At 34.4% G+C, this 26,732-nt stretch overlaps 1 protein-coding gene across 2 annotated transcripts in view; it reads left to right on the forward strand.

The window, feature by feature from the left end:
• LOC116337947 (homeotic protein ultrabithorax) overlaps positions 1-26,732 on the forward strand; it is a 100,657-nt gene that overhangs the window by 29,010 nt on the left and 44,915 nt on the right. The window contains exon 2 of one of the 2 annotated variants that reach the window (XM_031762927.1): positions 8,610-8,660. The exons of the other annotated variant lie outside the window; for it this stretch is intronic. Within the exon in view, the coding sequence (XP_031618787.1) occupies positions 8,610-8,660 (51 nt within the window). The remainder of the gene's footprint in view (positions 1-8,609; positions 8,661-26,732) is intronic. 2 annotated transcript variants of the gene reach the window in all.

A 26,732-nucleotide genomic window follows, 5' to 3' on the forward strand; every position in this document is an offset into this window, starting at 1 on the left:
AAGTTAAAACAAGAGCATGTTGTTGTATCGCCAAATAAATGACAGCAACAAAAAAAAAATTGCGTATAAAAATTATGGTGTGCGTTGTGATTTCCACAGTTTGGCCCTAATTCGCACTCGAATACCGAGACGATAACACCAAAAGCCGACGAAAAATGTCAAGGTTTTTGGTGATTTTCATTTGCATTCTCTAACTCATGTTCGTTCTCTTTCTTCGACATGCAAACCGCCGAAAATATGAATGGGCAAAGTGTGTGAGCCAGCCGAAATGGTTATTGGGGTATCGGTTTTAAGTGGAGATGATTGTGTCGCAGCATCTATCTATTGTAGCTGGTTGCATGGGCTCTTGTGCCAATTGTAATTTTCTCTCATCTCCATTGTGTTGTTGTTTGTTATTAAACAGTATCAGAGCATTGAAATCCCAACAGCAGTGGCTCTTCGCTTTCTATTGATACATAATTGGGAGTTTATTATGAGATAAAATATTATCGATGCTTTGCTTTGGTATGCTACAATGCGGCATGCCTTGCTCGCTCTCTCTCTCTCGTTCGATTTCTCACAGTTTCAAGCGCACACATTCAGTAAACATGTAACTTAATTACACAAGCACATAACTCAAGAATAGCATACACTGCATCCGAACTCAACTCTCTCTCCATCTCGTTCTTACTCTTGTGTTACCATACTTTGTGCCGTGGCCACCGTTTACATATGTCCCGATCAGAGAGAGAGAGAGAAAAGCGAATGAGCAAGCACATTCTGCCATCGCATATTTATCATTCCGAATTGAATAAAATAACGCACATGCGAGTGAAAGATATGTGCACCGCATATTGGATTATCTCTCGTTTTCCACCAAATGTAATAAAATATGTATTTCGATTCAAGCCGAAAATTTAATAGGAAAACGGCATTGGGTTGAAAATAAATTATATGGGCTACGATACAAAACTGAACTATGTGCTCACTCTCTCTCTCTATGGGTGAATTCGGTGAGTGTGTGGCACTTGCACTCAACAATATGTGCAAGTGCAAAGAGAAGAGCAAGAGGTGCGACGGTTGTGCGTGTATATGTGCAACACTCAATATATATGATTCCAGGAAATAGTAAATTAGGTGGTTCGTGTATGCAGCATCCAATATGTTATTTCGAATAAAAACACTGTTTTTTTTTTCATTGGTACATACGCAAACAAAGAATGTCACACATTTAACCAATGACGCAACATGTCCTTAACCGTAATGAAGAGTGAGCGGGAGAATGTGATCGAAAATTGCTGACAAATGATGTTTTTCATCTGAAAAAGGAGTAACGCGTTGATTCAGCTAATTTTTTTTTTCGTTGTTGCTCTCGCACTGGCGCTAGATAATCAAAGCACGGCTGAAATTGCAAAATTGACTTGATTTCCGACAGTAGCCGAACAAGTCACAAAATTTATAGCCCGCCATTGACAAATGTATGGATATTGCTTGATAATTGGTAAATTATGCGTTTTGTGCGTTTCAACAAATAATTTCATGCAATGCGAATTAGTTCACATTTAAACGGGCTTAGAGCTGCAATATAAATGCATGTATGCAAAAATGCGCTAAATTCGAATTCATAAATTTTAAATTTATTTTGTTCACTATTGTGAGTGAAAAAAAATCGCCAAACCCGAATTTATACATATTACCGTAATGCACCGTTCCGACAAGAAGATTCGATTACATTGAATTTGTATTACCCGCATTTTACTAATTGCACATTCGTGTGTATTGTGCGCAATTCTTTGCGTGACTCATTTACTCTTTCTTTTTCCCCCCGGTGCAACTCATTGCCAGTGAAATACGTGCAAATAATTCGGTCTAGAGTAAAGACGTGATGTGAAGTGACGATGTGCACGTTACTTTTTTTTCTCTCTCTCTCGCTCTGTTTTCGTTCATTTTAATCAAATTCCCAATACTTGTACACAATCATCAACAGCTAGTAAAACGTTTTTCAATTTGTTTCACTTTACCTTGCATGCTGCCATTTACTTTTTACTTTTCCTTCTCGTTCGTTTGGTCTTCGTCTTATAAGAATCAAAGCAGTGTGTTGTATAATGGCCGCATCGTTGTAATGGCGTGCGGTGTATATGATCTACAATTTACTTAATAAATTCTCAATGCATTGTAATTCCATTAAATGTATGCATGCTCGTGCTCGCGTTCTTTCCCTCCTCTCTTCATTTCTCTCATTTTATCGGATTACCCTCAACCAACACACAGTTTGTCAGCTAAAAGAACTAAGAACTTTTCGCATTGAATATTGTTGCTGCTTTTTTCTGCATTTCGTCTGAGCATAAAATTAACTTGTTAAAATCACATCGAATCGACACAGACGACTATTTAATCACAATTTCAAGTTGATTCTTTGCCCCGGTTGTGTGTTAAAATATGTAATAGGCCGTTGAAGGCATTCTTTGTTTTTTTATCGGTTTGGTTCTTCGTAATCGTAGACACATATTCTGCCTACGTGTTTGTGGTTTTGCACCAAAGTATTCGTTTCTTGTTCTCAATCATCCCAAATCGATACCGGCTTGTTTTACACATGCTCGACGCTGTGTGATGTGCAGCAGCACCACCACACAATGTAGTTGATATAATGATGGTTTCAGTTCAATTTTAAGTGGCCATTTGAGCATCTATAATACCCGATTTCAAAAATAACATCCAATAAACATTTAATGAAATTGAGACTGAATCCATTTAAAGAGTCCGTCTGTTTAACTCAAGACATAAATTGTTTTCTTATAGTTTTACACGCACGTGTATTTTGGTGAACTGTACACGGTAAAATTATCATCAGAAAATTGATTGCTTTGCATTTGAAATGTCGAATAAAAGCCGATAACATCAAAGAAAAGCGCATCTTCATTTTGTGTGGACACATGTGCGTATCGTTTTTCTACGATGTTTGTTGTTTAAACTTCATTTAAATCAATAATTTTTTTTTGTGTTCATCTTTGATCATGATTGGTTTCGATCAAACTCTGCTTTTAATGAAGAATCGATTGGTTTCGACCAAACTTATTACAGTATTTGCTAAAATTGTTTTTTAACCACGTCGGGCAATTTACCAATTTTACTGGTCTATAATTTACTTTAGAAACAATGAAAAAAATCTATTGCATTCCTTTGGTTTTTCCATGCCGGTCCGTGACTTATCCTAGTATTCATCTGGTATTTTTTTTTCAAGTTTCTAACCGTTATTCAGCCACACACCGAAATTCCTCTGATTTTTTTCGAGCAATTTGACTTTAAAAGTCGTCGAATCATTGTTTCTTTCGCTGCCTTGAAACAAAATTCGGTGATCGAATATAAAAGGCTATATTTTATATCCAATTTCGACCAAAATGGACACACCGAGAGAGAATAACAAAAATGAGGATCGAAGATAAAAAAAATTATATAAAGCATTGAGCACAAAAAACACAAAGAAAACGAAATGGAATAAGACGTGCTTGGTGTAAAACGATGTATAAAATGTTATCTTGTTTTCAATATTCTCTGCAAAGAATTCGCGTTCACGGATTTGTTGTCTCTATTTGAATGGGATTGATGCAAACGACGATGTGAACATCATTATTTTGTATTTTTTTCTTCTTCTTCTTTTTTCGAATACAGCCATATTATTCACTACTGCACTCCTAGACAATGCATTTTTGAGTCGACGAGACCGAGATTCACTTAATTTATTGAATTGAAACAAGCAAAAATTTATTTATATTTAAATACAGTCGACCAACCGCACAATTCTTGAATGACTCTTTTAACTGTTGTTTTTATATTTTTTCTCTACTCTTCTGTTGTTATTGTTGTTGGTGTTTCATGTGTTTTGAAGAAAAAAAACGGCGCTTGGATATAAAACAGAAGATACCACATAAATTGTATCATGATGCACTTGTGTTTTTGTTTTGTTTCGTTTTTTTTTTGTCGTTGGATGAAAATCATTGTTTTCCCTCCCATTAAGTACTGCTCATTTTTGTTGAATCACTCGGTTTTTATGGGGAAAAGACGCCTTTTTATGTCTCGCCATGGTCAAAAGTTCATTATCATTTTGGGTTGCATTAAATCTAACCAACAAATAGGTGCATTACACTGTTTCTTTTCGCTTTCCGACGAAAAATTCGACATTCAAGGCTGAACAAATCGATTGCCTCTGTATATTTATCGACAGATTCCCAATAGAATTCGGCACATTTGAGCGTGCATGTGTTTTTTTTTTAACGAAAAAAATGTTAATTCACCGCATAAATATATATTTAAGCGTGAATGTACAAACAAATAAATAACACGGGGCCAGTGCAAAACAAATGTGACTACAGAAACCAGGGGAAAATGTTTCTCGAACAATAATAATACAAACGAAACAACAAAAAATTGACTCATAAATATAGATTCGGTAGGAAAAAGGCAATCGCAGCCTTGCACTATATCTCAAGCGATCGGTTTTTATGGAATCAACCATTTTTCGTGTATTTCGATAATTTTTTGTTATGATATGTGAATTGGTTGTTGGTTGGTGCGTTCATTCGTTATGGCTGCTGATATGAGCTTTTTCGAAATGCTAAAAGATATCGCCTCGATTCGATATTATAATATGAAGAAAATGTAAAACATTTTGGTTTCGACCCCAAATACCAATCTATAGTTGTTGCAATAGTTTTGCGGATGGTGTGTACATGCAAATATGTGAACGGCGAAAAGAAGATTTTAAATGGAGCACACGAACTCCGATGCTCTTCTTCTCTTCCTCGAGCATGTACACAAACATACACGTTCTGATGTGCCTTTTTCGCTTCGCATCGCACAAATTGCAAATAAACATACGAACTAAATTGAACCAACGAATAAAACATATTATTCTGATATATGCGGTTGTATTGTGTATATTAAACACTAAGGGGTGTTGTTTTGTTTATGCGCAACAATATATTTCAACAAGGGATGTTGCAATTTTATTTATGGTCTCGCAACGCCGAAAAGCACACACACACACACACATTCCACACTCTGTTCGAATGGGACCATATATCGAATGTGATAAGAAGAAAATGTATATACATATAAATGCGCGCGCGCGTTTGAAAAGTTCGAAATGCAATACTTGTCTAATAACGTGCCTCTCACATGAAAAATACATACACGGCACAATGTACACATTTATAAAAGAAAATTTCTTGAATGTGCGACAAGAATACGAGTTTCGGATGCAAATCTACATGTTTTCCACATTAAAAATGCTTCATTAGACATTCTTATCTCTCTCTTATATTTCTTATGAAGAATTATTGCAAATGAACGCTGACATCGAAGTGGTTGGGGTTGGCAAGAGACACTAAAAGATTCTGAACGAGTTTTTGGTTTTATCTAATTAAAGTTTGCCGCTGATGCGGTCTCACAACAATCTTTGAGATTTTTTTTTATTCTTCTTTTAAGAACATTTAAATTATTTAAATTCGGATAACATTTCATTTTGTAAAATGCAATAAGACACCGCAAATTTATCATTTGTTTGCTTAATGGCATCTCAGCAGCGAGACAAAATGTCAATTTTTCGGTTTTTCTCAAACAACATATGCGCATCTAACAATGCCATTTAATGCTTAATTTCATACATGATGAAACAAGAGTATCTAACCCACACTTCTTCATTCACCTAATAAATTCATGACAAGAGAAAGAGAGAATAAAACGGTAGAACGGAAAAAAAATTCAAATTCCATTTTTTCCCTCAAGCAAAATCCAAATGTATGCGTTGTTTTTTTTTCGTTCATTTCCTTTGCAAATCGACATATATATCCATATCATGCACACATGTATGCAAGCATTTAAATACTCACACACACAAATACCGCTGCCCGAGCAGTTGAATTTATTTGTTTCGTGGTGGAATTATCGTGTTGATATATGAAAGCAGAAGCGACAATAGTTAAACCATTTAACATTTTGTACGTTTTAACAAAGGCTTATGCAGAATTAATGGGTTTTATATTTTCGCTTGAGAGCAATGCGAGAAGCGACCGAGTTAAATGTATGGAGAATGTCTTGTGTGTATGTGCAAAATTCACATGGACACCGTGCCAATTTATGGGGATCTGTTTTTTTGTGCTTTCTGCTGTTATATTTTGTGGAAGGATAAAAATCATAACAATCAAAAACGATTATTCATACATGAGCTTCATTACATTCAAGAGCGACAGAGAGAGAGAGAAAGAAAGAGTGAGCCACACATCATTTCATTTTGGTTCAATTGAAGTAGCCGGTTTTATCAGTGGAGACACAAGACTCTATTTTTTTCGGACAACATTTTGCACACATAAATTCCATTTTGTGTGTAATATGCGTTCATGTTTCATAATATTTACTATGTCTCCAAGTCAATTTATCGTCTCGTTGTGTTAAGTCCTCTGCATGGTATCAAGTTGAAGTTGTGCAGAACACTTTCTCTCTGCACCTCAAACACCGACACAAACAAAATAGAAAAAAAAAAACTAACAAAAACCATTTTCTTTAGCGTTCACACGCGTAAGCGGTCTAATTTAAATTTTTCATCATAAAATGGAATTATACACAAAATAAACACAAGCATCGGTGGCGGTGGTGCGCACATTTATTTATTTCGTGTGAAGTACGGTAGCACGGTGGTACGAGTAAAATACAACATCAAGTGCACTTTTTTTGTGCTCACGTCGTCTTGCTGGTGTTGGTGCGAGAGTCAGCGAAATGGAGAAATTACACCAGGAAAATAGAACATTTTGAATAAACATGAGGCAAATGTTCTTCGTTTCAATTCCCCGAAAAAAAATATAGACAGTGCAAAAACGCATGTTTGAACAGAAGAAGAATAAAAATTCGACCAAGCAGCCATGGCTTATTCTATCACAACGACGTTAAAATTGTATAAATAAAATGCAAAGAGAAAGAATGAGACGAAAAGAAAAAAATCAACGACAAGAGTGTGTGTGTGTGTGAGAGAGAGAGAGAGACACGATTTGTGCTTAGTTTTGCTGAGTGGTGCTTTTGCTGGCTTATGAACTTATTAAACGTTTGCTGAAAGAGAAGAAAAACTCGAAAAACGTAATATTTTCTGTGTGGTGCTGCATATATTTTCCGATTTAGTTTTGTTGGAACCGCTATTGCTCTGTATGTGTGTCCGCTTGATCTTCTTGCAAAAGTTTTACACTCCACATGCCCAAACTCGGTCTGCATTTTCAACAATCGTATTTTTACAATTGCTCTCTGGCTCTCTCTCGTTCTCCATTTCCATTGCAGTGCATAAATACTTTCATTCCTTTCGGTACGATTTACCAGCGAAAATAAATCCTAAATTATGCATATTTGAATTTTTCGGCAATCGAAAGCACAAAGCACAATGTAAGATTTAAACCAGATTTTGACGCCATAATAATTTTCGGATGGGCCATTTTATAAATTAACGAATTGTGTCTCGTTATTTTTATTTTGTACATAATTCACTTCGCCCGAAGAAGACACACAGTGTGTGTGTGTGTGAATTTAATTTGTTTCTGAAATTCTGCTCGTTCTAATAACAACAAAATATGTGCTTAAAATAAAAGCATCCCTAAGACTCTCTTCCCACCCTGGTTTAAATGATATATTTTCAACAAATTCTATTTATTAAAAGAAGATACAGGCGATGTAAGACAAATATAGTATATATGAGCGTAGGGTGTGTGTGCTTATAGAAAAATTCATTTTCTTAGAGAGAGAGAGAGCGGAGCGCATTTGGCGTGTGCTCTCATACACAATTCCCCACTTTTAATATGAAATATTTCTGCTGTATTTATTAATAATATCTCTTTTTCTCGTTAATACGTGCACATATATTAAATGATGCGAGTAAATACATGCGCGCATCGTGACGCAAATATACGGCAAACCGTATATTTTGGTGCGAGGCATAAAAACGACAAACACATAAAGCAAAATAATGAATGGCACAGGTGTATTATTTTTTTTCTCTGTGTGTTGCTTCTCTATTCTAGCTACAAATATCGAAGAAAAGACGGAAGAACAACGTCATGCTACTTCTTCCATGACACAATCAGACGATTCTTAACATTGAAAATACACCGAGCTACTACGGTTACACACCGTTTTTTACGTGATACAAATTCGATTCCGAAAACTGTGTGAGTGTGCGCGCACTGCATGCGCCTTTTACTCTCCGGTAAATGCACTTCTTAAGCCGAAGCTAATGTAATAATTTATTACTTAATTTTTGCAATTTGTTTAAATTACAAACATTACACGTGCACCGTCGTTTTTCTTTGGTTATCTTATCTTGCAAGCACTCATATATTTCCCGTAAAATGTGTGCAAATCTCACGATTTCGGCTAATTTTTCATTAACATGAATTAATCACTGAATGCCATTACAGCTTACACAGTTCAAATGTGAAGTTAATTTTACCGACTGGTCGGCAGATCCAATTTAAACGGTTCGATTCACTCAATTGCCCAAGCTTTTGCGACATAAAAACTCTTGTAAAATTACAAAAAAATGATACGCATTCAACTAAAATCCAATTTTAAATGTTTCTGTTCTGGTCTTGTTTCAGGTAAAAGATACGCAGATACGCTATCGGGGTCATTACTTCCAGATTGGATAGGTAAGTCACCTTCTTCAATATTTTCGTTTTTTTCTTCTTTATTAGTTTGTTTATCATTTAAGTTAATTTTTAAGTTTCAAAATTCGATTGTGTTACGAATTCGTTCAGTTTCATTTTGTCTATTTTTCTCTTCTCAAGCGTTTGTTTCATTCACAAAATTTCATTGTGTGTGTGTCATTGAGCTGGCAGCGAAAAAAACTTGATTTTCGATGGCCAGTCCAATGTAAAAAATCGCATCAATGGGCCATTTCTTCTGTTTTATATTTGATTTTAAAATCGTTTCGTTTGAGTTTGACCTTTTTTTCTAAAACACTAACCATCATTTTCAAATAATTTTTTATCCGTTTCATTTGGTTAAACAAAATATTTATTTTTTTTTTTTTGAGTTGAACACGAAGAAGGGTACTTTAACAAAATCTGGAAAGGTAATGCTGACCGCTAACACATTTTTAACAACAACAATTTCAATTTTGTTTGTGCCTTGTTTCAACTTTTTTTTTCTGTGCATTGTGTTTCTTATTTTCGCTTACTAAATTTGATGTAGTTATATGTCATGAATAATTCAATGCAATACTTTCGACGAATAATCAACATTTCAACAATTTGTGTTGTGTTTTTTTTCCCTGTTTTCGATTATCTGCATGTAAATTGAATTTTGTACAATCAAAACGGCGTCATATCCAATTTGATTTTGTACGAATACAACAACGAAATGCCTCATCATATTCATTAAAATCGTATAAAAATTTAATTTGTATTCTCTGTTTAACTGTTATGGGAACACTGTATAAGCATGAATGCACAATGTTGCACTGTTGAGCAAAGAAGGAAAACAACAACAACAACAAAAAAGAACATACACAAACGAGAAAAAAAAATCCGCTAATAAATTTAAATATGATTTTTCGCACCCAATAAATTAGTATCGTAATATAAATTAATAATAACTATAACCCGCCTTGGTAATGGATTTTAGCTAATTATTTTAAAGTATGATATGTGCATATGGACAAAATTGATCTAATCGCCTGAAAGTGTTGACTCAACGCCTTCGTCATTTTTATGCTGTTGCGCTATTTATTTTATTCATCTTAAAAGTGTTCGTACACATATATGGCTGAGGCAACCGCAGTAATTATAGCATACATTGTATGCACGACGATTTGTAGCCCGTTTCAATTCATAGGAAATTGTTCAATTAAACCGCCTTAACTTACGTATAATCTTTGCATCAACGCAACGGCGCAGGACGTACAAATTATACGAGATTACATATATTATGCCGTGTTTAAGATAAATCGGCTCCATCCATTTAGATTAAAAGTTTTGCATGCATTTCACACTTGTTTTATATTTATCGCTTCTTTATTTTGTCGTTATTTCGAATGTCTGTGCATTTCTTTTTCATTTCAATATTGAATAGTGTTCATTGCATTAATTATCAATTTATCGTTTAATTTAATGAATTAATTCATTGAAATTAAAATGAATAGTCGAAGGAATTAAACATGATTATATTATTAATAAAGAAGTAAAATGTGAAACTTTACTTCTAAAACAAAACCATCGAATATTGGAAATGATTGAAACGACCGAATGATCGGAGTAAAAGCGAATTCCATAAAATCAACGTTCGTCTTCACCAATTCTTTTGTTCTGTTATTCAAATTGAAGTTCGCAAAAACCGCATCAAAACACCATCGTCTGAATTATATTCTCCGTGTAAAATGGATTGTATGACACCGCATTTTATGGCAGAACATGCACAGCGCAAATATATGCGGCTGTTTTTTTTTGGAATGGTGTGCTTGTATGTTGAATGAGCTCACCAGGCGTTATATACATATGTAAAACAGATTTACGCGCAAACTGAAAAACTTCGTGGCATGAATATGAGTTTGAGCAGCAATTATAATTTCACAAGAAATTGAACAATTTGTAAGCATCGAAATGAGCGCATCAAGTGTAAATAATAATTATGCATAGGATATGTTATGAATCTTTTGTGTGCTAGTGGGGGGCGATATGACACGGTAAAAACCAAATTTATGGTCTATCAAATCCAAAGATGGACATTTATCTCTATCTTTAAATCTGATTGAATGATTGAATTAAATTAAATGACAAGAGACATCGTTAACACTTTCTCCAATTCATTTATGCAGATATTAAAGCCAATAACATAAATCTCAGACTTTTTAAAATCCGGCTGCACACAGATTAGTCTTTTGCCATTAATGGAAATAAATGTCCAATATTAAAAAAAAAGAAGAAATTTGATTAATATTTTTTTGCAAAGAGCTAGTTTCAACATTTTTGATGCGGCTTAGTTTGAGAAGGAAATGAGCAATTTAGTTAAAATGACCGCGACGCAACTAAACCATATTACACGCTATTAAATTCGTAATTAGATTTGATGGATCATCATTTCGTCGATATAATAAGTTCTGCTTAGAACTGGCTTTTATTTCGGAAAGGTGAAGGCTGAAGGAAGTATATAACAACGGGTTTATACTTCGAAATGTGTGTCTATATACATGTTTAGCTCGTTAGTTTGATTTGTTCACATTCCGTCGGCATTAATCGGTGGAAAAATTGTTACAACATCGTTAATATTCACAAAGATATGTTCAGCGTTAAATTTATGTTAGAAATTTTTTCTATTCAAAGATAAAAAAAGAAACGCATTTGGTGGTTATCGTCTTAGATTCTATCTATGACATTCAATAGCACTCTTTTATATACATATTTGGTAAATAGACTCGATACATAGATGGTTTCCTTTGTTGTTATCGATATATAGAGTGAGAATTTTTGGTTTTTTTTCTCACATCGGTGCTTTTATTCGAAATTATGGAGAAAAAATGTATATATAGATCGGATTTAATCACACCTTAATTTCCATCAAATGCTCACTCATCAATTGTTTGAACATAGCGCCATTTATTTCGAAATCAATAATTCAGATTCAGATGGTGCGATTAGTCCAGCGATGGCATTTCCAAATCCGATACATAGTTAATATGGCCGAATCCATTAAAGAAATTAGAGTGTGGTTAGACTGATTCGATGTTTATTTTTTTTCTCTGTTTTCGTTCATTTCATTGGTAATTGATTATTTACTATGGGCCATTTAAATGGCGAACAAGTGCAGAGTAAAAAGCGACGAATATAAAATGTCTACATTTGCAATATCCTTAAATGCGATTTGCAGACGAATAAATTTTCTTGGTTCGGCTCTTTTGTGTTTGGTAAATTGCTCGTTCTATAGCCAATTTGATAAGTCCAAACCAACGTATAAATCAGTTTGAAGTGTTTTTATTATGTTTTTGCATTGTGTCGTTAAATATTTACATTGCTAATTTAATGTCTCATATCTTTAGCTCAAAACTAATGGTAAATTTCATTAATTTTATATGGGCCAGCCATAAAATTGACGCTTCAAAATTTTGGCCCGAAGAAAATTGAATTAATTCGACATGATATACACACACACCCTCACTATCGAAACGATGGTATCGTAATCGATAAGTTTTGAACACGAAAAAAACTGCGCCGCGAACAAATTTGACCCGAATTGAGAAACATGTTTCTTAATTGCTATCGTGGCAACCAGCATTGGTTGAATGAGCATAATTTTTAATTAGTTGACACATCGGTGCACCCCGGAAAAGTGCTTTTTCAAATGAGAAAAAAAAAATTACGCAGCAATCAACCCACATATAGTGCGGTTCAATTTGGGATTGAATTTCATCGTGTTGTCCAAATCGACGGCAGAAAAAAGAACCATTAGTTAACTCGTTTGAAAAGTCGATTGGGACACGACGAGACGAATCATCTGTATGTTCCAACCGATAACATGCCATTCTAACTGGTAGTCGAAAGAACAAATTGCGTTTAGCCAAACAAATAATATCTTCAGAGCATGTTCATACCACATCGATGTATGACTACATAGATAAATGGTGAAATATATAAATTCGACTGTGTGCCATTGTTGTTGAAAAGCACACTGGCATAGTTACTTACATTATGAAACCATCCATAATCGCACGCTACACACAGCCACATACCGACAAACATTACAGGAACCTTAACAATTCGAGCCAGCAAAAAAAAATATTCGTGGATATATAGTACGAAAATCAAACAGCTTTATTGATTTTTGTCTCTGTCTCACTCTGTGGCATTTATTTTTATTGTATCTTTTGAATTGGCGTGCGCGCCACGATGAATGTGTGTGTGTATATATTTTGTATCCAAGCTGTAAAATTGTGGCCCAAGTGACGGGCGAAACAAGAACAACAGAACACAAACCGAAAAAAAAAATATCGACAACACACAATTTTATATGTGTCAGCTTTTTGGTAGAACTCATAAATTTTCTTTTGCGTTCAATCAATGGAATTTGTTCGAATCGAGGCATATTTATAGCCCAACAACGCGAAGTGCAAAAGGTTGTGATTGCTGTTGTTGTTGCCTCTTTTCGTTTCTACGTTTTGTCATATTGGATTTTTTTTTTTGTTCGTTTCAATATCATGATGTATTTTGCATTCACGCACATTTTAATTCGCTCTATTTGGGTGTGGTAGCCTTGTGTAAAGTACAGTTTTATTCTCAGCATATTCATTTTTCAATCGCAAAATCAACTCGGAAAAAAGTCATACATAAAAAAGATTACAAAATTACTTAACGAGCTTGATTTTTATTGAAATTCAAATGTCATAACTAATGAACTACTTGTAAAACGGAAGTTTGCTGTCAAAAACCCTTTTCTCCCAAACGAATCGTATAAGAGCAGGAAAAAAAATGTATGCAAAAAAAATGAGTCAGAGTCTGGATGGCAATCAAAATTAGCATTTGAATAGCATTGAGTGAAAATGAGACATTTTACGTTTCATTAGTTCGATAAGATCTTTGGTGACGCGTTGCATCTAAACAGCGAACCATTGTTCATCACAAATCCTATGTTAAATGCTATGTGGCGTGCAACGTATTGTGGTCATTTTGATATTCTCAAGATAAATTACAATCAAGGAACACCTTTAAAAAGCCTACATAGAAGGCATTGTAAATCATTGCTGTCACTGCCATTCCGACGGCATCTCATGACACTTTTTTTTTTTCATTCGCTAAGTACTTCTTTCACCGAAATTCCACTGTTACATTATTTGGTGTGTGCAACCATCAATTACACAATTTTATGAAATGTTAATAAAATCGTTGAAAGTGAAAAAAAAAATTGTCCACGTTATAAACAGCTAGAGCGTCACCAACTTATATGAATGTGAGCACAGTGTAAAATGGATAAAATCCACACAAACAAACAAAAAAATGTGTGTATGACATCAGCGCATTAACACACATTTCGAAAGTGTTCACAAAATCCGATTAATTGACACACATTTCATATATTCCATAAAATGTGTAAATAAATGCGACGATTTAAACAGTGAATTCATTAGGTTTTGGCTTTGAATCCGTTTTTATGAATGGAAATAACAATTGAGCGCATTGAATGCGTACAACACTAAAACGTTCGGCAGCACTTCATGTAAATGGCCTCATAAAAAGATGCTTTTATAATACACGCCTGCACGTGTTAGTGCTACCCGAATCAACCGCACTATGTAGGTTGTATGGATTTGAGATTCTTTACTCAAACGGACACTCTCACAAGCACGAACCAAGCGAGCGACAGGGAGAGAGAGAAGAGAGAACACTTGAACAAATGAATATTTAAAATAAAAATGCTAATTTAATGAGCGCATCAACTAGATTACTATGGATACTTTTTTCCATTTAAGTCGAAATAAACACTGCATAAATGCTTCTTATGCGAGCAAATCTCATTTTGTCCCAATAAATGTGGCCATATCGATTTTTATGACACCGAAATGAATATAACAACAGTTTTACCTGTGATTGTCGAAAAAAAAAAATAGTATATATCCCGTTTGTAAGCAGACACTCACTCGCGCGCGCACACGTACCTTCACTCGTCGAACATACAAAACAAACGAGAACCAAACCGAATACAGAAAGAGAACGAACGTATACCGGCAATGGGCATAGTCCATGTGATATATTTTAAGGTGTTTTATGTATCAGTTACATTCGTTTTGTTCTCCTTTCTTCTTCAACTGTTGGTGTGTGTCTTCTTGGTCGTGTTCTTTGCGCTTGTATACCGTCGTCTTTCATCGATGTTTTAAACGGCAATAGTAAATAAAAAATATATTTTACGTTCACAAATTGCTCCATCTGCTTGAGAATGGAGAAACTTTTTCGAATGGAGATCCATAAATGAATTTGAGTGGCAATAAATCTGCTCAATTTCTTTATATTCATTTTGATTACGATGTGACTCTTTTACGATTTAAATTTCTCAACTTAAAACGTAAACAAAAACCAAATTTGTTCTGATTTTAATGTGAATTTAAGATTAAAATGGTTTGATGAACAGTTGCCAAGTCAATAATCAAGACGCTGGAGAGTTGTTTTCATGACTTTTTTCCCTACTCACTCTCTAACGTACAAGTCTAGACTTCCGAATAAACGCGCAAAAATCACAATCCATGCAATTTTTTCTCATTCATGTATCTATGCTATGCACACTATGTAAAATTGTTTGTTTTATGGTTCAGTTCAGCAACATAAAATGCATTTGTACGGAATGTTTGTTGCGTCATTCAATAGAGATATTATAATTACGATAATAAAACAACATATTAACACAATGTTCGTTGAAAAGAGGCGGCATAATTGTTTTCGGAAGCTACTTGTTATATGATTTTATCGGTTCTTAATCAAATGCTCAATACAATGACGTCACAGCTCCATTTGAGGAGAGATGGAGACAAAAAAAACACCAACAAATAATTCATATTATCTCCTACACATAACAATCCACGCTTCAGTTCACATGACAGCTAAAAAGCTAACTGTAAATCTTATGAATGTCTATCGAAAGAACAGAAAAAATTCATATATATATAAAAACATTGCATTTTAATGGCAAAGAAATGCAAAATGCGGGGAGTGAATAAAAAGTTTGAGAAAAATTCTTGGCTCCAACTGGATGCATTTTCGAAATGTATGTGAAATTGTACACATCAAAATTGGCCACACACCAAAAGTCGAAATTTGAAATTACAATGAGTTTGTACAAAAGAAAACAGTAACGAGACATATCGCAGCAATAAAAGGATTCATTCATCATTGGAATAGCGATTTCGCCCCTTGAAATATCACCAACACTCCTTCTTTTTCGCTCGCTTACTCGTTTGCCTCTATTTTTCTCTATCACTCGCGTGATCTATCTCTTTCTCTGCCTCTCTTCACCAATTCAGCTCATTTTGGTCATGGTCTAAAATTAGCGTGTGGCTCATTTTACATACACACATTAAATCGATATGTAGCCATAATACATCGCATCTCGGCTCACAAATTAAAACAAAGTCGAAAAAAACACAACAAACATGAATTAAAACAGCAGCAACGAACAAGCAAACAAAAAAAATATGTTTAAGCGATGGCATTTTTATGTGATAAATTGAGCATGCTATTTATAAGCATTTGTACGTTATAATCATACAATGTATGTTCTAAAATGCGTTCTCAATACCAAAAGCATTCTTTTTTTATATGTTTTTTTTTTCCTTTCTTGTATTTGCTGCGATGTAATGTGATTTTCTAGTGCTACTGCGCGCAACGGCGATGTCACACTCGACACATGCATGTACTCTCTCGGCTAGCGGCTCTTTGCTCGATTTATGGGCCTATTTTATCGCGAGCACATTTTAAACTAAATTAAAATGTATAAATTTATTAATATACATAAATAAATCGGTTGTGCGTACTTTTGCTGACAGCAATGCAACGCGACAGAAAGCAAAGGGAAAAAACACACACTTTTTCGAAATTGCGATGTAAACGAACGAAAAAATAACATCAACAACAAAATGATTCGATTGAACCGAAAAGCACAAATAGACAAGGCAGGAAAAAAAAAGTTCTAGACAGAATATATGAAGATAAATGGACTGCAAGCAATAAATCTGCATAGCATTTCATTCAACTCGCTATATATATAAAACGGTTTTTTTTTTCATTCATCATCCTTTTTTCAGTGTTATTTTCATTTCTTACCAACATACATGCGCGCAAAATTGCTTATATCCACACACAAAAAAAAAACACAGATCAAAATGAGTATTTTCATTTTTTGTTCAACCAAAAATATTTCAACTCATTTTCTGCTCTAATGAAAAATCCAAAAACAAATACAAGAACCAACAAATTGACAATTTTATGTGCGAATCCAAGGTACAACTTAAAATGGCATCGTTTTGATGATGATATCATTGGCTCAAGTATTAACTGGTCGTCATTGTCGTCTGTAAAAGGTGAATATTTGCCTGGCTAAAGCTTGCCCATAAAAACCGAGAATCTCTTGGCCAAGTTAAGAGAATCGTAATCGACAATATAAAACACATTCCGTTTATTGCAATTGCTTTTGTCCTGGATTTTCAAACAACATTTATATACAATGCTCATATCGTCATAGCGTATCTTTCGTTCGAGCAAATAAACTTCTATAATTTACTACATCGCACTACTATGGCAATCGCATGCGTATAACAGCCTCCTCTATCTCTCTATTGTATGCTTGTTGGCTGGCTGGCTGACTGGCTTGCTTGCAGTCCGACACACTCGAATTAAACATTTAATTTTACGATTTGTTTACATTCTGTGGGAAAAAATACAACACTTGTGATACAACTAAGGCCGGCTCCAATGTCTATTTCGGAGCACAAGTCGGTGTTCTTTTTTTTTTTTCATTCTGTTCACAAAGTTTTATTAGTTTTTTATGATTGCAAAAGAGTTATTTTTATTTCGTGATTGTGAATCTGTTTTAAATGAGTTATAAAACATCAGTGGTTGTTCAATAAATCATCGGTCTTTTTGAAGTTGAAAAAGAAATGAGGTAAATGGTTAATAAAACAAATATTCAACATTAAGTTGGAACTTTAATTATCATCATTTTATATAGCTTCGATAAATTCACTCGATTTAAACATTTCCAATTCACTCCAGACAGTGTTATATCCAATAGTAATCCATAGAAATTTCTTACAAGATAATTTCGTCTTCAAAAATAAAAAATAAAAACAATCACAAATCGAATAGTTTTGGTAAAAAAATAATTAAACGAATAATTTTATTTTTTCACGATAAAATTTCTTTTTCTCTCAAAACGGTGTAAAATAAGAACACAAAGAGAAAAAAATCGATGACACATACCATTTGAGTTATGGCGTTGTAATCAAATATGGATGCAGTGTATGTTTTGATGGCGACGTCTTAATCACATCATGACATTTAGTTTGCCTTTTCGATTATAAATGGCCACCGTCGCATTCATTTTTTTTTTGTTCGTATTTATACACACAAATATTCCACAACCGAAGACAAATTAATTTGTTTTAGTCGGCACATTTATCTAAAAAAAAAGTATTCACTGAAAATCTACACTGAGAATTGCCATTGAACTAAAAAAAAATCCTTTGCGAGAGGAAAATGCGATAAAAAAAACGTGTATGTGTAGACAAACGCCATCATCGTACATTTCTATGATTTTATATGTGTTTGTATATGAGTATGCATGACATTTATTTGGCCATAAAAACAGCAGCACAACAACAACAACTACAACAATGGTATGTGTATTCATATACGCAATATTATTTACGGTGCATATGCTGTCTCTTTCATTCGGTTGATTGGTTGTAATTGGTGTGAATGAATCAGACGAATGAGAAGAGGAGCCGGTTATGGCCTATTCATTTCTATTGTACAAAATGTGCCACACACTCGTGCACACATACACACGCGCATGTAAACAACAACACACATAAATTCATATATGTGTACCGATATCGTATATCACTTTCCACAATGCGTTTTACTATAAATGCTCTGTTAATGAACGAAACACCCATAAACTAAACACCCATTAGAAAGAGATGGATATTGTATGCAACTATGTGTACTGTTGTTGTTCTTGCTGCTGCTTTGCGCTGTTCTGCTTCTGCTGTTGCTGCTGCCCAAGCGTTGTGTGTCTCGCGTACATCGTGTGCGCGCGGCAATACACACTAGATGAATGTGTATCGAGAATTTATGGAGGAACGTGTAACGCGTTATACTCCTATTTTTTTGCCGTTGCCATCGTCGTTCGTTCGTTCATTCAAATGGCTAACAACCATTTAATGCGATTATAAAGCATCTATTGCTGTTCCAAACTGCCGCAAATGGTGTTTATGCGAGACAAAAAGAGATGAATGTATGTGATAACTCGTTTTATAACGCTTCTGTTATAAAAACTCCGGACAACACATAAAATCTTTTAAAATTTCAACTTTATTTGCTTAGTTGTTTATCACCAAATTCGTTCAAATTAATCTGTCGCTAAAAAAATGTTAATTAAGACAGAGAAACGGTTGAGTTTTTTTTTTCGTCTTTGCTTTCTTGTCTGAAGCCAAACAAATTAATTTATCATTTGAATACGTATATCTTCGTATATTTCATAAGCGAAAATTTATTGATGTTCTTAATGAAAAACGTCATGTTTATAATATTTTTGAAATGAAACACACATTCGTGAAAGAATTCAACATAAACTTCGACCAGCATGGCTCTTGCGTATATTTTTTTTTATTGCATCAACTTAACATATTTATGTGTATATTTCGCAGAAGAAAAAAAAATGGACATTGCAAGTCTTGGAACAGATTTTTGCAACCATCATAAAAATGTTTTTCGAATGATTTAATTGCTTTGTTGTTTTGAAAATTCGCAAAAATTCAAAAACACAAAAAGAAACTTGAAGCATTCACAGGTAGAAAAACTTTCCATTTTCAAAAAGTAGAAACCAAGAATAACATTCGAATTGGCAGTTATGCAACTGTATGGCACATGTGTATGACAGTGCGTAAAGCTGTAAAACTTATTCAATGCCATGCAAACAATACAACGCAAATATATGTCAAAGGAAGAATAATAATAAGAAGAAGTAGTAAAGGAACAATTGCAAAATATGAAATATGAAAAGTAATAACTTTTTTTTTCTAATGAAACGTTCGTTATGAATAGCATGCTGACTTTCGAATGTGTTGTTCATGTCGTTGTTATTGTGCACGATTGGTTTTCTTTAAGGGTTGCAATTTTCTTCACTTTCTGCAACCGGTTCTCTTTCAATTCAGTCGCAAAAATGCCATTGTGCGTAACCTTCAGTAAGGATATGTAATATGACATAAAAATAACTGTGACTTATAGTTAGAGAAATAGTTATATTTGTTCTGCTGTGAAATGACGCAAGGACAATTCCAAAATAGAGAGAATGTGTCTGTTTTTCGGTGGAAGAATAAATGGGAGTTGTGAGTTCATGAAAATTATTTGCATTTGGTTATGTCATCTGTTAACCATTTAATCAACTGCGCAAGGATGGCATTCATGGTCAGACGCGAAGTTTGGGTTATTCATTTTTTGTCACCCGTTGTGACTCATTCCGATTTTTTTTTTCTGTGTGTGAATTCGAAAACACAAACAATTTTCTCCGACGTCATTCGGCAAACACATTTGTCAACTATTTGTAGAAGTTGTTATCAGTGTGTTTCGTTCAAATCGTTGGCGTTGGGATCTTGAGATTTAGACAACGAAAATCAGAGATTTTTGGATTGCCTACGAAAAATGTGAACAATGTTTTTGTGCCATTCAAAAAGTTTTTATCTTGCCACTTGAATTTTCTGTGCACGCACCGACAATAAATTATTTTCCAACCAAACGAATGAAAGGAGAAAAAAAATGCTCGCGTTGATAAGCATCAAATTTATGTAATTATCTTTGTGAAGTGTATATGTGTGTGTGTGTGTCGTGCATATAAATAAAGTTTTTGGTGCAATGAGAACCCAACGGATCCAATTTACATCGGGGTGTCGGCATTAAATCGAGTTTTATGGCAAATTAGAATTTATAGATAAAATAGTTTGTAGATAGTTTTTTTTTTTGCTGCAACCGGTACGCGTTGAACTGTTGTAATATTGCCGTACCGATGGACGTAATAAATATGCCAAACGATATGAACTACATACATACGAATGTTGTTTTTGGAGCAATTTAAAATTTTCAGAAAACCGATGATTTATTGGTGGATATCAAAAGCGATTTTTGCCGATATATCACATCGTAAAATCCGAAGCGCTTAACATTATGACCATGGTAATTTTTCGCACATTTCTACGATAAATCTGTGCACCACCAAAGTTACTTTATCGAAAGTCACAACACATATACAGATTAATGATACACAGCAATCGCAATGCCAGCAGCAGCAACAACAACAGTTACCGCATTATAATTCAACACAATGCGACGCTTAACGATTATATTACGCACGAAACCGGTGAGAGTTCACAATTAATACACCTAATAATAAAACACTTAACATAAATCATTGCTTTAATAATAATGCATTTTACATTTTACGCCATACGAAAACGACGAAGCGACGCGTAATCACTATACGTATGTAATTACTGTACAACAATACTTGAATAATTCACATACAAACGGTCATACCTGCTAAATTTTATTTTTACAATTCGTGAGGCATCCCGAATAGCCTTCGAAAATCCGAATGCATTTGAGCCCGAATTTGTTTTGGTGGAATGTGAGTTAGTTTGGTCGCAATCCACCGGTACTCGAACCATTTTCACATTATAAACTCGTGCGGCTCAATAAATTTTCACTCGAGCCAAAAGGGAGAAAGCGAGCCAAATAATTCGACAACGACGACGACAACGATGAAGTCGATGAGAACGAGAAATGGTGTAAGCCATTCAACAATAATGCGCTCTTCTTTTACGAAGGATTTTTGAATGGGCATGAGGCAAACAGCCAGTAAATGAGCGAGAGAAAGAGGAGTGATTGAAAAAAGAACAAAATGTGCGAATTTTATTGCATAGAAAACACAATACATATCGTAACGAATTTTCGTGTTTGTTGTTGGCCGGGCGGCGAAATTCAAGCATTGAACATAGTAAATTACAAGTCGGTCAGTTAATCGATGGTGGAAAAATAAACAAAAGCGGATACAATTATCAAGTTATCTGTGTACATTTATATATATGAAGGTATCGTGTGCATCGTGTATTGCTCTGTGCACACATTCATTTTATTTGGATTGGAATTAAAAGTTTGCACAATGTGTATTTATTTATGTGCGCACTTTGGCCAATACAATAAATTATGCAGGGACGCACGATTTTTATATGCATTGAAATGCGCAATGTCATTATGAGCGAATGACGAATTACATTGATTGCTGATGTCTCACGAACATCATTCAGATGAAACACATCTGCTAGATATCGTACATTTATCGATTTTAACTTTCTTCAATTGCAAAATAGACGACGAACCTGTTTATGTTTCAACAGATTTTCGTTCTGTGAGGGGAGACCGCGGGCAGACCTCGATAAAATGAAACTTGCCTGATTTTTCTGACATTACGATCTCTTTTTTTTTCTTCTTCAAAAGAGCATTGCACAATTTACTGCCAACCATTTACTTGGTAAGTTGTTAACAGCGCGTATTATGGTTATGTGATGCTTTGCGATGCGCCAAAAAAGGCGTGTAATAAAGTAGCTTAAACTAAACAGAATGTGATTTATACGCGAACTCTAATTGATTTACCATACATACGTATATATTTTTCAAATGTACATTTTACGCTTTCGAATGATTCGTCGAATAATAAATATACACTATAGTCTAGTTTTTCCCATGACAATTGCCATCTATATATAAATGAAATGAGTGTGTTTGCATCAAATAAACCAGTTTTTAGTACGTTTCACCACATCGGATGGCGCGCATAGTTTCGCATTTTCATTTGGCTTATTGATTATTCGCACATTAATTGCTTTAATTGGTCATGTTTAACGAATTAATTTATGTGAATAAAAAATACGATGGAGAGCAGGCCAAATGACACAGCGTAAAAATATACATATATTGCATTGCGGAAAAGCAATAGCCACAGTCAAATAGATGCATTTTCAATCTGGCGAATGAAGAAAATGTGATGTGGCAATAAAATTCCGTATAAATACGCAGTTGCAGTTGAACACACGCTTATGAAATGAGCACATATTTGTATCCTTTGCACACTCGCCGGTGGCAAATGGCAAAAGACGAATAAAAAACACACTTACACTGAATGAAATAAAAGTTTGAACGCGATCCAATTGTATAATTGACGGTAATTTATAAGCAATTGCCAAGTCAACTATTTGAGATTTATGCAAGTGATCCACTTTGAAAAAAAAAAAAAAAAAAAAACAAGGATACAAAAAATGTATCTCGAAAACGATACGAGGAAAAAACAGCGACTGAGTTTCACTTCACGAAAAATGTCAAGTCGTTTTTGGGTTGTAACCTTCTTGCATCATTGATTGTAAGTTTTATTGCGTCATTTTTTTTCTTCTCTTCGTCATTATGATTGGCTTGCAACTGTTATTATACTGTCAACTTTACTGCGCATAGAAACCTAATTACCTCTTATTATTTATAATAATATGATGGGAGAAAATTGCATTCGCTTCTTTAAATGATCGGTTTTGATATGATATTAAATATATTGTGCATACAAACGATACATGCTCGTTCAGTGGTCAATGCCAATAGATTCTTTATTCAATTTTACTCGGCTATATTGGAACAACTCAATTTTACACTTAAGTTCAACATCGTGTCAAAGTTGTGCAATATACAATTTGCATATGATCATTTCGATGCACCGTTATATGAAAATTTAAACTAAGTAATGGTCATACTTATTCAATTAAGAAACCACATCTTAAAGTACCCTGGTGAATATCGATGGAATGTGCTTTGAAAATAAACTTAGAAGTCAAGCTGAATCTGTCTTCGGACAGTGTACGGAAATCTTTAGAGAGTTTCTCTCTTATTTCCATCCAAATTACCTGAGCCAAATCAATTCGAATGAGATTAAAGTTCATCGCTGTAAATGCTCGATCAACCGTAATTGTGACTGCAGTTTTCATGAAAATAAATTAGATTAAAACTTTGATCACACACAAACACAGATCAGCATTAAAAGCACATAAATGTTTTTTGAAAACTGCATGTTACTGTAGCCAAAGCCATCTAATCAAAGGCAATTTAGTCACGTTCTGACATGTTTACCAGCAAACAAACAGAGCGACAAAAAAATTTAATACGAAAAAAAACGCCAAAGTACAGTTACACGGTTTGTTGTAAAATTTATTTGTCGTGCTTAAGAAAAGCAGTAAACAGTTCATTTCATCGTCTTTATTGATATAGCAAACAAGCGAAGAAAAAAAAGTGAATGGCACATTTTTGCCTGGAAAATGGCAGCTTTGCTATCATGTCACACAAGCATGGAAACAAAAAAAAAGCACACACATATCTCGTTGTCGGCTGCAAAAGTCAAACAACAATTCAGCTACCAAACCGAGCAACAACAAGAAAAAAGACTCACATTCAAACACGTCACAAACAACATACAGCTCCCCACATGTGTTACGACTGTCATTTGGCTTATATTCGAATATTTCTATCGGCTCCCAGCGACAGTGTTTTTGCTTTGCCTTTTCTCGAGCACAATGAGCTGATATCATTTCATATAAACGATTTCTGCTACTTTGTTTCTTGTTGACAATATGCCTTGGATTATTGAAACAAACAAAAATAAAACGAAGACTGAAAAAAATGTACAGAAAACAGTCACTTCGTGTGTTCGATTTAAACGACACGGGGAGAAAGAGACTTGTAATGTAAAGAAGACGAAAAAAAAAAACGACACACACTAGAAGGAAAAATAGTATATCTGAAATGCCTTTATGTGCATTCGAATATACATATTTCATGAATTTGTGCCGTGGAACATGCACTAGGAAATAGAATAAACGTTTATTGTCCCAAGTCAATCTTGTCGCCATCAAACGAGCAAACTAAAATACACAGTAGAGAGCAACAAAAAAAAAAGAGAAGAGAAGGAGAGAACATGTACGTTGGAACGGAATTATCATGGAGACCTATCATGTCGATTCATAAATCATGATTTCAACAGGACAGAAAATGTTAAATTGTGTTTGTGTGTGTGTTTCGTTTATTTTCTTCCATTCACTTTTCTCGTGATTCGTTCCTTTTTGCGTTGAATGCGCACAACGAACCAATATGAAATCATGTATTCTCTCTTTCTCTCCTCGCCGAACAAAAACATTTAATTTTAAATTGTTGGAGTTTTCTCTTTATAGTGCATTTCAGCTACAATCAAGCTTAGGACTTTTTCCATGTGAGGTTGGCGAGCTAGAGACAATGTGCGTTCAAGCCAACGGCGATCTGATGTGAATCATCCATACACGTCCTGTGTCCTCTGTCATTTCCAATCCTATTAAATATTCGTCGTGGCTATGCCACGTCGTGGTTCTTTTTTTTTCAATCAGTATCACTGATTTTCATTTTAAAAGTTTGAATTTTCAATGCAGTTGCCATTAAAATTAATGATTTAAATTCCCACCCAATCGCATGCTCTTTTCAAACACACATAGGTTTATGTAGTAGCTGATTTGACAGCTGAGCCAATTAAAATGTTTTCTCCGGCATTTTTATGATTTAAATCCAAATCTTGTTCATTTCGTAAAATTGTCCATATTTTGTCCACACAATGACGAGCACATTTCCGAATTGACCAATTGATATTGAATCGAAACGAAACAATAGAAACCACACACAATTCCAATTTTGAATTTGTATGATGAAAGCCACATATTGTTTATGAGAGAATTTTTCGTACACGATGCGCAAACCTTGTTCTTTGTTCTTTCATGATTGGTCTGTGTGTGTGTGTGTGTCGGGTCAGAAAATCCTCGCCTCACATTGACCGACCGGTTGATATTTTCATTAACGTTCAGTTCATCAAATTTATGGCATATAATTATGTGCTGCTGACATGAAAATGGTTTGAATTCATTGTGGATTGAAAAATGAGTCCACCCAAACGCCCAGTCATTTTAATGCGGCTTTTGTTTCTTGACGTGTCGAGAATATACATATAATTTGAAAAAAAAAAGAGTAATGCGCAATGTTCAACGTCGGAAAATGTGAGGGGAATGGTAACAATAATAAATTGACCAGTTGAAAATGGCTTGCATCTTTATTACTTTTCTCCTCTTGGCAAAATGTTCGTCGTTATATTTATGTGATTGAAATAAAGTTTGAAAGGAATTTTTTAAAATTAAATCACAATTTACAACTGACATTTGGAGTGTTCGGGCTTAAAAATGACGATATTAATCAAATCAAAAAGTCCAAACTGATGGAATAAGCAATATTGAAGCACCGTAGCATCGGGTAAAGAAACCGTTATTCTCAAATCATATTCATAACGATGAATTATCAAGTATTAAGTGTAAAATCGAATTTATGATTGTGCTAAATGAGAAAATGCACCTTAACGAGCATCCGAACATAGCTAGATTGTCATGTTTTACCATTCATATTTCTCCGTTGAGTGCTCTGATGTTGAACAGCTCAATTTTGCAACCGAGCACTCCCAATGATGCCAGCGTTTTTTTTCTGTTTTCTAGCCAGCCATAAACCACTCGAACTTACATTTCGCTTCAATTATGTTTTGTATACCTTTGGCCCTGGTTTGTATGCGTAAAATTGGCTTTCGGTGCAAAAATCTGTATCCAGATATTCTATTACAGTTTAAATAAATAACGATGAACACACACACATATATATAAACACATTGTGTAGAAAACGGGAGTGCGTTGTGCTTGCCATCCACACAGCATTCTATTACACAAGGATATTGAATATTATGCAATATTCTACACCTACTAGAAAACAAGCCGAAACATTAAAACGTAACTAATCCAACATACATCATAATATCGGCCGCCCCACAAAAGAAAGGTGCTTGAGTATGAGATGTGCTAAACTCGTTTGGATGGTATTTGT

This window comes from Contarinia nasturtii, unplaced genomic scaffold (assembly GCF_009176525.2).
Source record: "Contarinia nasturtii isolate CC-2019 unplaced genomic scaffold, AAFC_CNas_1.1 Cnas_scaffold_350, whole genome shotgun sequence".
Classification (NCBI taxonomy): Eukaryota; Metazoa; Arthropoda; class Insecta; order Diptera; family Cecidomyiidae; genus Contarinia; species Contarinia nasturtii.